Source organism: Pistacia vera, unplaced genomic scaffold (genome assembly GCF_008641045.1).
Source record: "Pistacia vera cultivar Batoury unplaced genomic scaffold, PisVer_v2 Contig56, whole genome shotgun sequence".
In the NCBI taxonomy this organism is placed as follows: Eukaryota; Viridiplantae; Streptophyta; class Magnoliopsida; order Sapindales; family Anacardiaceae; genus Pistacia; species Pistacia vera.
The window spans coordinates 247,928-260,233 of NW_022196401.1; the positions used below are offsets into that span (position 1 = coordinate 247,928).

At 36.9% G+C, this 12,306-nt stretch overlaps 1 protein-coding gene and 1 non-coding gene across 2 annotated transcripts; both read left to right on the top strand.

Moving 5' to 3' along the window:
• The first annotated feature begins 2,510 nt into the window (after positions 1 to 2,510).
• LOC116108252 lies at positions 2,511 to 4,089 on the top strand. The gene is made up of 3 exons (XM_031394509.1): positions 2,511 to 2,856; positions 2,963 to 3,447; positions 3,595 to 4,089. The coding sequence occupies exons 1-3, from the start codon at positions 2,511 to 2,513 to the stop codon at positions 4,087 to 4,089; spliced, it is 1,326 nt and encodes a 441-aa protein (XP_031250369.1).
• A 1,745-nt stretch (positions 4,090 to 5,834) lies between these two features.
• On the top strand, positions 5,835 to 5,942 carry LOC116108255. Its single transcript, XR_004124618.1, has one exon. It is a non-coding gene; the product is annotated as a small nucleolar RNA R71 (small nucleolar RNA).
• The last annotated feature ends 6,364 nt before the right edge of the window (positions 5,943 to 12,306 follow it).

Below are 12,306 nucleotides of genomic sequence, written 5' to 3' on the forward strand. Positions count from 1 at the left end.
TGATCTTTCTAATGAAAGCATTCAAAGGAGAAATCAAAGAAGAAAAGATCCACCAAAATGGGTTCAAAAAGCTCATCCACCTTCAACCGTGATTGGAGATCCAAATGAGGTAATGATTATAAGAAGGAGAAGACAAAATGAAATTAGCCATCTTTGTTATGTGTCTCTTGCAAAACCGAAGAATGCCAAACAAGCTTTAGAAGATGAAAATTGGATTGAGGTGATGCATGAAGAAGTGGAACAATTTGAAAGAAATGATGTTTGGACGCTTGTACCAACACTAGAGGGAATCAACATAATAGGTACCAAATGGGTTTTCAAAAATAAAATTGATGAGTCTGGTAATGTTGTTAGGAATAAAGCTAGGCTTGTAGCTTAAGGATATACTCAAGTTGAGGGAATCGACTTTGATGAAACCTTTGCACCTGTTGTTCAACTTGAATCAATCCGATTACTGCTTTCTGTTGCCTGATGCCTCAAGATCAAATTGTTCCAAATGGATGTCAAAAGTGCCTTCTTGAATGGAATGCTCACCGAAGAAGTGTATGTTGAGCAACCAATTGGCTTTCAAGACCCTCACAAACCTAATCATGTATTTAGATTGAAGAAAGCTCTTTATGGTTTGAAACAAGCCCCATGGGCCTGGTATGAAAGGTTGACAACTTTCCTTCCTAAGCATAACTATGAATGAGGTAATGCCGACAAAACCCTCTTTATCAAGCATGCTAACAATGAAATCATGTGTGTGCAAATTTACATTGATGATATTGTGTTTGGTTCTACATCTCATTCACATGCACTTGAATTCATTAGCCTCATGAAAAATGAGTTTGAGATGAGTATGATTGGGGAATTGAATATGTTTCTTGGACTTCAAATTAAACAAATGAATAATGGCATATTTGTTTCCCAATCAAAGTATGTTAGAAACATGTTGAAAAGTTTTGCTTAGGAAATACAAAGCATGCTAGTTACCCTATGAGTGCTACCCTTAAACTGTCCAAAGATGAACATGGTAAAAAGGTAGATAATAAGAAGTACCAAAGCATGATTGGAAGTCTTTGTTACTTAACTACAAGCCATCCTGATATTTGCTTTAGTGTTGGTGTTTGTGCTAGGTTCAAACTAACCCTTCTAAGTTGCACTTGAATGCAGTGAAAGAATCATGAAATATGTTTCAAGTACCTGTGATTTTGGCCTTTGGTACTCATTTGATTCTAATAGTTGTTTGGTTGGATACAGTGATGCAGATTGGGCAGGAAGTTCGGATGATAGAAAGAGTACTTCAGGTGGATGTTTCTATCTTGGAAACAATCTTGTCACATGGTACAGTAAGAAGCAAAATGCAATCTCCCTATCCACTACCGAGGCTGAGTACACTGCCGTAGGGAGTTGTTGCACTCAAATTTTATGGTTAAAGCAAATGTTGAATGATTATGGTGTTGATCAAGATTGTGTGACAATTTTTTGTGATAACACGAGTGCCATTAACAGCTCTAAGAATCTAGTCCAGCATTCTAGGACTAAGCACATTGACATAATACATCATTTCATTAGAGAGTTAGTTGAGGAGAACATCATTTCACTTGCTTATGTGAACACAAACTCCTAATTGACTGATTTCTTTACTAAAGCACTTGATTTTTCTCGAGGACGTCCATTGGACTAATTCAACTTGAATAGGTTTTCATTTCAGTTGATGAATAAAGCATGAACATGCTACTTTTATTTTTGTTTGTCAAGATTCCTTGATCTATGCTAGCATTCTAATTGTTATTTATTTTCTCTTATCTGTGTGCTAACTAGTATGTTGTGTCCACTAAGACTCTCTCTATAACATGATCTTATCTCATCATGAGATGTTTGTCCATTCTTGTCACCATTATGAAAGAGCTACCTTGCATGATGTGTGAAAGTTGTTTTGAGTAATTTTCAGATTTGCAGAGATGCTTATATCTTGGAAAATCTACCATTAAGAGAACTACCTTCTTGCAAGTGTGACAGCTACATTTTGGTTATGTTTATGAGAGTTATTTGCCCTTTGATAAAAATAAAAAGAGAAATCTTTATTTTCTATGCTGAAAAAGAAAAATGCAAATATAGTTGGGTATGAGGGAAAGGGGAATTTCTCTTGCAAAATTTAAAATTGACCAATGTGTCATTTTATCCTCTTGAGGACACTATCACATACCAAGACAAGCTCTTGGAAATTTATCTCTCTTGTGTGTGATTAAGGAAGTGTTGTTTTTGATTGCAATATGTTGACAACTTCCGTATGAGTTTTTGTGCCTTTTAAGATTGAAAAATTTGAATTGTTAGGATGATTTGCACAAATTGATTGTCTTGACCCTCAAAAATTCATGTGAAGCATTTCATCATTTTAATTTTATGATTTTAAAATTGTTCAATAAAGTCAAGTCTTTTGAAAATTTCTAGTGCCAACTTTGTTCTCTGTTCCTCACAATTTCTTTTCTCTCAAAATTTCACTGATTTTTCTTTGTATTTCTCTCATGGATTCAAGAAAGAAAGCTATTGAGAACCCGAAAAGGAAGTCCATGGAGGAATCACTCAAGAAGGGATTTCAAGACCTGAAGAAATTCACCAAGAAAAAGGCAATAAAAGAGAAAATGCCACTAGAGTCTGATTTTGCAACACCAGAGGAGTCCTATGAGGAAGAGACCAGCCATACATCCTTACTTGTTTCTTCCCCTGTTTCCAGTGATAACCAGGACTCCATGCACTCACAGAAGAAGTCTGCGTCTACCTCACCTGAGAAGTTGCCTGAAAAATGCTCTTCGGTGTTAGACGAAGCCTTAGAAAAAATGCCTATAACCACTCTGAAGTTGCACAAGGAAGGTTTTTCAAAAGCCATGCCTTCAAAGCCTCTGACTCTAGCAAAATTGGCGAAAAGGAAAGGAAAACCGTCATAGAGGAGCCTTCGTCTGTAAAATCTCTTCTTTAGTTTTACATGCTACTGAAGTTAGATTTAAGAGCCACATTGTCAAGAAGACAATTGTGTGTGAAGCAAATGTTAGGTTAGAAGATTTTGATGAATTCCATGCAATGATGAAGGAAAGGAATTGGTTAGGAACTGTCACTAGTTTGATTGCCTCTGTCCAAACTCTTGTTCAAGAGTTTTATGCCAATTTTGGCTTAGATAATGTTGAACCAAATTCAAATGAACACAATGATAGAGTCTATGTTAGAAGACATTGGATCCTGTTTACAAAGGAAGTTGTTAGGGATGCTCTTGGTTTGAAGAAGATCAAAAAGAAGTTTGATTTAAAGAGTTTAGACTTAGACAAAATTGTCAAAGTGATAACTGGTGGTTCAATTGTTGTTTGGCCGAGAACTGGTGTTCTTCAGCCTGGTGTGCTCACACTGTTTTACAGACTATTGTTTAAAATGTCACTGACAAATTGGTCTCCTTCCATGTACAATTCAACTGTTAGACCAGAACGAGCACAACTCCTTTATGGAATTCATCAAAGGAAAAAGATTGATTTGGCTGAGTTGATTTTTACTAGTATTAGAGTTACAGCGCAATCAACTCATTCTCTGTAGATTTTGTGTTTTCCTTCTTTAATCTACAAGGTCATTTCCACTTACAAGCCTAAATCCTATGAAGTGGAACTTGTTTTGAAAATAAAAACTATCATCAAGAAGTCTTTTGGACAGCCTACAGGGAACTTGCCCTCATCTTTCTTGATTGATCAATCAAGGACTAGCACTTGGCAGTCCAAGCTTTTTGTTACCATGCAAGACTTGGAAACTTCAATGGAGTCTGTGCTTCAATATGTGGAGGAAATTCACATTTCTCTCTGTTCTCAAATGGACAAAATGGAGGCTAATCTGAAGAAAAAGCAAAAGAAGAAAAAGAATGTGGTACCTCCAGTTGCTCCTACTGTCATTCCTACTCCTGCCATGCCTACTGAAGATGTTGGTCCTGAGATTCAAGTTGAAAAAGAACAAGCAATTGATGAAGATGAGAAAGACACTGCTGATAAGGAAGAAGAAAAAGCTAGTAATGAGGATGACCAAGAACCTGCTGATGAAGAAGATAAAGCCCTTGAAAATGTAGTTGCTTAAACAGATTCCCATGTGTGCACTGACGATGCCCCTCTAATTCAAGGTGAAGGTGCTGTCACCTCCTCTACTACTGTTCCAGAAGTTCAAGTGGAGGACTCCCATTTCACCATCACTGCCCCTCCAAAACGTAGAACCAAGAGGAAAGCTGGACGCTCTTCTCTACCCTCTCGAAAGTCTTCAACACTTATGAAAAAAAGGGGAGTAAGAAGTTTTTCTGTTATCTCTCCATGGGGGAGTTTGTTACTTTGTTTGCTACTATTTTAGTTTTTGTTTCTTCTAAACTCCTTAGTTATCTTATATTGATGTTTTATTTGTTTTATGTATTAACCATGTGTTTACATTTGTGTTGGTTATTTTGTTTGTATGGTTGTTTGTGCAAATATGCAGATTTAATTGGTTGATTGAAACAAGTTTGATCTTAATATTTTTTATGTTCTTTATTCATAAGTTTGACAAAGGGGGAGAATGTGGAATATTCATATCTGTCAAACTTATGAGTTATGAGTTATGTGTGCACACTGGTTGCCAATCTTATGATTTGACTTGTTTCATCTGTAGTGTGGGTGCACATTAGTTCTGCGTGCATACTAATTGCCAGATTTGTGTCTTGGCTTGTTTTGTTTCGAGTGTGTGTACACAACAAGTTGTGCTTACACTTTCGCTTCAGATATTCGCAACCCAACACGAGTTGCATGTCTGATAAAGTGAAAGAGATATTGTTTATCTTTGTCTCTTACGTTTTGAGACCTTTTTTACATGTGTCATTGTATCCTTAAGTGGTCCTAGGGAATAAAACTCTTTTCCCGATTTGTTTTGTGGTCCAAACCAAAAGAAGGAATACTTTCCTTATTTGGATAAACATTGGTTAGTCCCTTGTTGGCTGACTTGGCACTATATTGTTAAGTAAGAAATCCTTCATTATATAATATTCTTTCTAGCGTGTATGAATGTAACCTGTTGACATTTTGTTTCATTGTACTCTGAATTTCTTAGAGTATTCTTTCTCTTAAGGTTCAAGGTTCATTGCCATTATGTGCTAAAACCTTACCATATCAAACATAGACTTGATGGCTCTTGGAATGTGGTTTCTTTACTGATGCTGGTGCATGGCGTCGGTGCTTGAAGCTTAGTGTTTCACAAGCTATTCTCGAGTGTGTTCCCGGGGTGAAGAAGATCCCAAGAGTTGCTACACGTTAAGGATTCAGAATGTGGTGCTAACTGTAAAGTTGAACAAGGAGTTCTTTTTACTGTAAATTAGATCAACTTTGAACATTATCTTGTAATGTGTTTTTGACTTAGTGGATTGCTTCTATCTAGACAAGGTCCCATGGATGTAGGCTAAAAGTGGATTCAGCCGAACCATGTATATGGTTGTGTTCTTTATTTTTTGCACTTATGTTTGATATGTTCAAATTGGATTTGTATAATCTACTTAGTAAATATTCCGCTGCACTTTAAAATAGGTACTTAAACACCAAAGTGAGTTGACCAACTCCAACAGTCTTCATCTGCTTGGTCAATTCCAAAACCTGTATTGCTAATTCAGTGTTAGTATTCACTTCATACATTCCTCTAGATCTACCTCTAACACGTTTTTGCTATGAATTGGCTCCAAACATCTCATATAGCTCATACGTCTCTTGTGCAGTCTTCTCTCACATAGCACCACCTACAGCATTATCAACTATGGCTTGACAAGCATGTGTTAGTCCATCATAGAATAATTGATTCAACAACTCTAAAGGATATCTATGATGGGGACACTAAACTAAAAGCAATTTAAAATGTTCCCAAACTTCATGGAACGGCTCACCTTCAATTTGTGAAAAAGTAGCAATCTTACCTCTAAATTCTGTAGTTTTGGCATGGGAATAAATTTTACCTATGAATTTATTGTAGATTGCATCCCATGTGGTAAGTGAAGCTGGGGCCAAAGACATGTACCATGTCTTTGCTACATCCTTCAACGTGTATGGAAAACACCTTATTCGTAGTTGATCATTTGTCAAACTCTGCAAAGGAAAAGTCTGAACAGTAGAATAAAAATCACAAATAAAAGTTAAAGGATCCTCTGAAGCTACTCCATGAAAAGATGGAAGCATTTGAAAGCGAATATGTTTAAGCTCATAATTTCTTGCTGCATCGTTCAGGACTATGCACGATGGTGACGTTCTTATGATAGGATGTGCGGACTCCTTTAGGGGTCAAGGTAACTTAACCATCTTTTCTTCAATCTCTGAACTTGATTATGATGATTATTTAGAAATTTCTAGTACCTTCCTCTTTCTGCCAATTAAATCCACTCCATTAACATGTGGAAATAATTCTTCTTCTAATGATCGATGACCTTGCATTCACTAACTAAAAACACAAAAGACAACAAAAACAAAAAGGTAACCTAGACAAAAATAAAGCAAAAGTTAAATAACAAAAATTAAAGCACACGTTATAAGAGAAAACTAAGTAACTTAAATCAAATCCCCGGCAACGGCACCAAAAACTTGATGAACAATTTTTCAACCTCGCGAGTGTACGAATCGCTATTGTAGTCTACTGTGCAAAAGCAAGGGTCAACCCCACAGAGATTTGTAAGCACTCAATTAATCCTAATATACTATGCCTTAATTAAACAAATAAAGTAAACAAAATTCTAAACAAAAGAAATTAAACTAATTACTAAGGAAGCAAAATAAATTCTTAGCCAACCGAATTAAATAACACAATTAAAAATTATTTGAAAACCAATGATGAAAAACCTAGGTATCCGATTTCACCATAACAATCTGATTCTCTACTAATAACTAATTTATTGTCGTGTCAATCCAATTCCTAGGGTTCTGTCTTCCATTAACTTGATATTATTGTTTGATGTTCGGGTTTAACCAAGTATTCTTAACCATTAAACTCACTAGGATGTTTAGTAAAGCCTAACAATAAAGAACCCATTAAGAAGAACAATTACTCAAAATATCAACCAAATTGTATCTAGCCTGATGCTTGCCTCAACACAATCCAATCATTCAAAAGAGCTATTCAAGGTTTGCATATTATGTTTACCTTACCTTGTCTCAAACAATCAATTGTTTTTATATTTCAAAGTTAGCATATGATGTTACCATACTTATTTCATACAAAACATCAAGATCGAAAACTAGAAATATATTGAATCAATAGAAAAATAAAATTAATCAAAGCATAAAACCTTCATGTTAGGTTACATTGGATCCCTAGAAAAGTATTTAGTTACACATTGTCATAAGGAAATCAAACCTCCAACCCTTCAAAAACATGAAGTACAAGAGAAAAAGATGAAACCCTAGGTAGATCTCTTCTCCTTGTCTCCAATTCTCTCCAAGCTAAAGTCTCTTCTCCTTGCTTCTTTCAAAAGTTGAAGTCTCTCTAAAAAATACTTAAAGACATCCTTTTATAGTGCTAGGGTTGTGGGAAAGTAATGGGGAAAATCCTATACAAAATAGGAGAATAAAATTCGGATTAATTTAAGTAGAGTCCTTGTAGAATTAGGATTCCTGTGTTGACCCTCTGGTACTAAAACTAGAATATCTTTCTCTAGAAAACTTGGAATATCAAACCGTAAAATTCTACATAAACTAGACTTCAAAATGTTTAAAAAATATGTGCAACAGTGCCTAGTTTGTGCTGAAGAATTTATGGTAGCTTCGTGAAATTTCTGTTTTCTGTCTGTTTCTCCTTTACAGTTGCTACTGGAAAATTGTGCGCTGAAAGACTTCCACTTTTTAGTATGAAAACGTCTGAATCTGAAACACCCATAAAAATTTAACTGTAAATATTTTAACCATATTTCCTATGGTCCAAGAATCATCCCAATCTGAGGTCTTTAGCTCAAGTTATCGTAGCAACACTGAGGCATGTACCAGAACCCACGTCTACTTGTCTTCCACGCACTAACATAACTCTTGGATCAATGTTTAACCATCTTCCAGGTCTAATTGGATCACGAACACATAAAATTTATAGACCTATCTCTTATATTTCAAACTCCACCATAATTAGGTGAATCGGAGCTGTGTAGCTAAAGTTACACCTATTTTAGTGCAACATGTTCACTCACGTTGCTGCACAAAAATCCTCCGTAATGAACAATCTTCAAATATTTATAACTTCTTCGTTTGAGCTATGATTCTTGAACCATTTGTTCCTACATGATTTTGATTCTTTACTTTTTAATGTACATGCTCAAAATCCTAATTTTTCAGCACCTAAATACCTGAAAATTCATAAACATACCTATGATTCTAGAAAACAAAGAAGTACCGAAATTAAGTAAAATTAGCAAATTAAACCTAATTTCCACACAACATAGCCTTAAAATCACAAAGTATGAGTGCACTTTCAAGAACTCATTAGTCATCCTCTAGAAAGGTAGAAATCGTATTGATAATCACTTTCTTGTCAGTCTGACTATAAAAATAGTACCCTCTAGTACCTTTTGGGTACCCCACGAACATACATATCTTTGACATCACATTCAACTTGCTCTTACTGTCCTTTAGTACATATGCTAGACACTCCCAAACATGGATATGGTGTAAACTAACTTTATGACCTGTCCATAGCTCAGCGGGCGTCTTGGGGACATATTTAGAAAGGACCAAGTTTAGCAGATATCCTACTATCTGTAGTGCATAAACCCAAAAACTATTGGGTAGCTTGGAATAATTCAACATGTATCTAACCATGTCCATTAGAGTTCTATTCCTTCTCTTTACAATACCATTTTGTTGTGGTGTTCTCGGTGCAGTGAGTTGGGTCAGAATCCCATTGTCCTTAAGGTAGTCATCGAACTCCTTAGATAGGTACTCGCCATCGCGATCTGGCCATAACAACTTGATACTTTTACCTAATTGCTTTTTGACCTGAATATGATATTCCTTGAACTTTTCAAAAGATTTAGACTTATGGTGCATTAGGTAAACATAACCGTATCTACAGCAACCATCGGTGAAAGTGATGAAATAATCATATCCACCTCGTGCTCTCACACTAATTGGTCCACATACATCTTTGTGAATGAGCTCCAGACATTATGTGGCTCGATGTCCCTTTGCCTTAAATGACCTCTTGGGCATCTTTCCTACCAGGCAAGACTCACAGGTCGGTAATGGTTCGACCTCTAACTGACTTAGTGGTCCATCCTTAACCATTCTATGAATCCTTTTAATTTTTAATATGCCTTAACCAAAGGTTTCGTAGAAAAGTCTGGTTAGTGTTGGACAATTTAATTCTCTTGTTATTCCTTTCTTGTTCTGTATCATTAATTGATAGCATTCTTGGTTTTATAATGTATAAGTTATTAATCATTTGTCTGGAACAAATAAATAACTTAACTCTTCTAATGATAACAGATTTATCAAAAGAAATAGAATAACCTGAATTAATCAAGCAACTTACTGAAATCAAATTTCTAGTAAAATTCTGCACATAATAACATTCGTCAAAGTAATATTATTCGAGTCATCAAATTACAAATACAGTTTGCCAACTGTTGAAGTTGATACAAAATCTCAATTTCCCGGCCTCATGGATAGCTCACTCGAACTTAGCTGTCTCCGAAGTCAAAGGCCTTGCGAAGAATTAAAAAATTGGTCAGTAGCTCTGGAATCTACAGCCCAGTTGTTAATAGAATCCTCCACATAACATGATTCAAGGAAAAGTACATTACCTTTCTCTGCCTTCTTTTCTGCAAGGTAGATTAAGCAATTCCTTTTCCAGTGCTCATCCTTCCCACAGTGAAAACACTTGCCTTTCGGCTTGCTTTCTTTGTTCATGGGAACCTTATTGGGTACTATGTTGGCATTCGGTTTCTTCTTTCCTTTCTTGCCCTTCTTTTTGCCTTTCTGAAAGGTATTGGCAGATCACGAAGTATAAGCTTGAACCGAGTGTGCCTCTCCCTGTTTCCCTTTTATAATACCCTCAACTTACTGAAGATCGTTCATCAGAGTCACCAAAGTGCACTTTTTATGGTTCCGTTCATAGTCCAACTTGAAATGACTAAAAGAGTGATTCAGTGATGTGAGGACCATATCAATATGAGTCTCTGGGTCTATAATAGAACCAAATATCTCCACCTCATTCAGACAAGCCATTACATTCAACATGAGCTCCTAAGTGGGTTGCGAGCCACCTCGGCTCATACTGATAAATTTTGGATAGCTTCTCTCCTAGCTGGCCTACCTTGGTCATCGAACATCTTATGGAAGTTCTCTATAATCTCAATAACATTAGGAACTGGCTGAAAGTGTTTCTACAAAACATCAATCATGAAAGCGATCATCTATGTCCTATGTTAGGATTGTGGATTCAGAAGAGTTAAGAAGGTCAAACAGAGTTTGTCAACCATCGAAGTGGTCTAGAGAATATGGGGTCTAGAGAAGTCTCGACCGGTGGAAGAAGAAAACAGGAATATTTATGGAAGAAGAAAGTAGTAGAATTTATTATTAATTTATTATTTAGAATGTTTGGTTGTTATTTAGTTAGTGGTTTGGCTATGAAATAAATAAAGTGTAATGGGGGGTTTGTAGTCATTTTATAATTTTGGTTGTTATCTTGTAGGTGTTTGGTTGTTATCCTGTAAGACATATTTAAGGTCTGGACTCTTATGAATAAGCATGAAAGGAATTAAATTAATCTCTTTTTCTCTCTCAATATTCTTGGAGGCTTGTTCCCTCATATAGAACAAATTAACTCTAACATTTAGTGCTTTCGTTGAGAGCAATGACGGAAGGAACTCGTTCGAAAGTTTTAGATGAGCAAGTACATCAACTTATGGCTGCCCAGGTTGCAATGGTGGAGAAGTTGGATTCCTTAGAACAATATTTTAAGGATTTGGGTTTGAAGGTTTCGGTCTTGGATGGGAAATGGGAGCAGTTTCAATGGCAAACGCCATCAGGAGGGGGTGTGTTGTTGACAGGGGTTGATGGTAGCACGTCATCAGAGGGTGTGAGTAGTTTGCGCACCACTTCTTCTGGGATTCCAAAGTTTTTTCGCTTAGAGGTTCCCAGATTTGACGATACGGATCCAGAAGGTTCGAAATTTAAGGCAGAACAATTTTTCAATAATCATGAGATGCCACCAGTGCAACGCTTGACAATTTATTCTTTTCACATGGATGGCCTCACCTTGTCATGGTATCGTTGGATGCATGCTAATGGTCAGTTAAGAATGTGGCATTCTTTCCTTCAGGATCTCCAGACTCGTTTTGGTTCGTCGGATTTTGTTGACTACCAAGGGCAATTAGCCAATTCCTCAAACTGGTGTTGATAAGCCGCAACAGGATCTCCAGACTCATTTCAAGATGGTTCTATTACGGCTTATCAACATTAGTTTGAGGAATTGGCCAATAAGGTTTCAGGTGTCTCTGACTCTTTTTTACTCAGTTGTTTTGTTTCAGGGTTGCGTTCTGATATTCAGTGAGAGATTCACTCTTTTCGACCACTCTCATTGACATAGGTTATGGGGTTAGCAAAACTTCAAGAAGATAAGTTGAGAGAGCTTCGGCCACCATTTCGCTAGACTGGGTCTCGCATATGGGACCCTCCTCGATCGAGCCCTATGCCATCCAGTCTGTCGCCATTATTGCCTGCACCACCACACCGCATCGACAATCCCATGCTTGTTCATTCTTCCACGCTTCTGGTGAAGCGTCTCACCGCGTCTCAGCTTTAGGAATGTCAGGATAAAGGTTTGTGCTTTAATTGTGACTAGTGTTTTTCGCCTGATCATCGCTATAAGGCAAAATTTCATTCTTTAATATGGGAGGCGGAGGACTTTCATTCTCCTGCTTTGGAAACTGAGGTGGGGGATAACTCTAGCGATGATTAGGAGGTTGCTGCTATCAGTCTCCATGCATTAGTAGGGCAAAGGAATCCCAGTACAATTCATATACATGGTACTGTTCTGGGCAGGTGTCTAGAGGTACTTATTGATGGAGGATCGATGCACAATTTTATTCAAGAATGAGCAGCCGTCCACATTGGCTTGCCAATTCTTGGTTCGGCAAAATTTCAGGTAATGATTGGCAATAGAGATACCATGGGGTGTTCGGGTATGTGTGGGGATGTTGTTCTTAATTTGGATGGTCATGAGTTTGTGGTGGATTTGTTTGTTCTTCCTCTTTGGGGTGCTGATATTGTCTTGGGCGCCCAATGGTTTGGTGTTAGGAAACGATCAAGTTATGGC

What these genes read in the sequence shown, in the direction of transcription:
- LOC116108252 (XM_031394509.1), top strand. Translation starts at nt 2,511, where the DNA reads ATGGATTCAAGAAAGAAAGCTATTGAGAACCCGAAAAGGAAGTCCATG. An exon ending in TCTGAAGTTGCACAAGGAAG is followed by an intron (nt 2,857 to 2,962) that starts GTTTTTCAAAAG and finishes TCTCTTCTTTAG; the next exon opens with TTTTACATGCTACTGAAGTT. An exon ending in CTTCCATGTACAATTCAACT is followed by an intron (nt 3,448 to 3,594) that starts GTTAGACCAGAA and finishes TTAATCTACAAG; the next exon opens with GTCATTTCCACTTACAAGCC.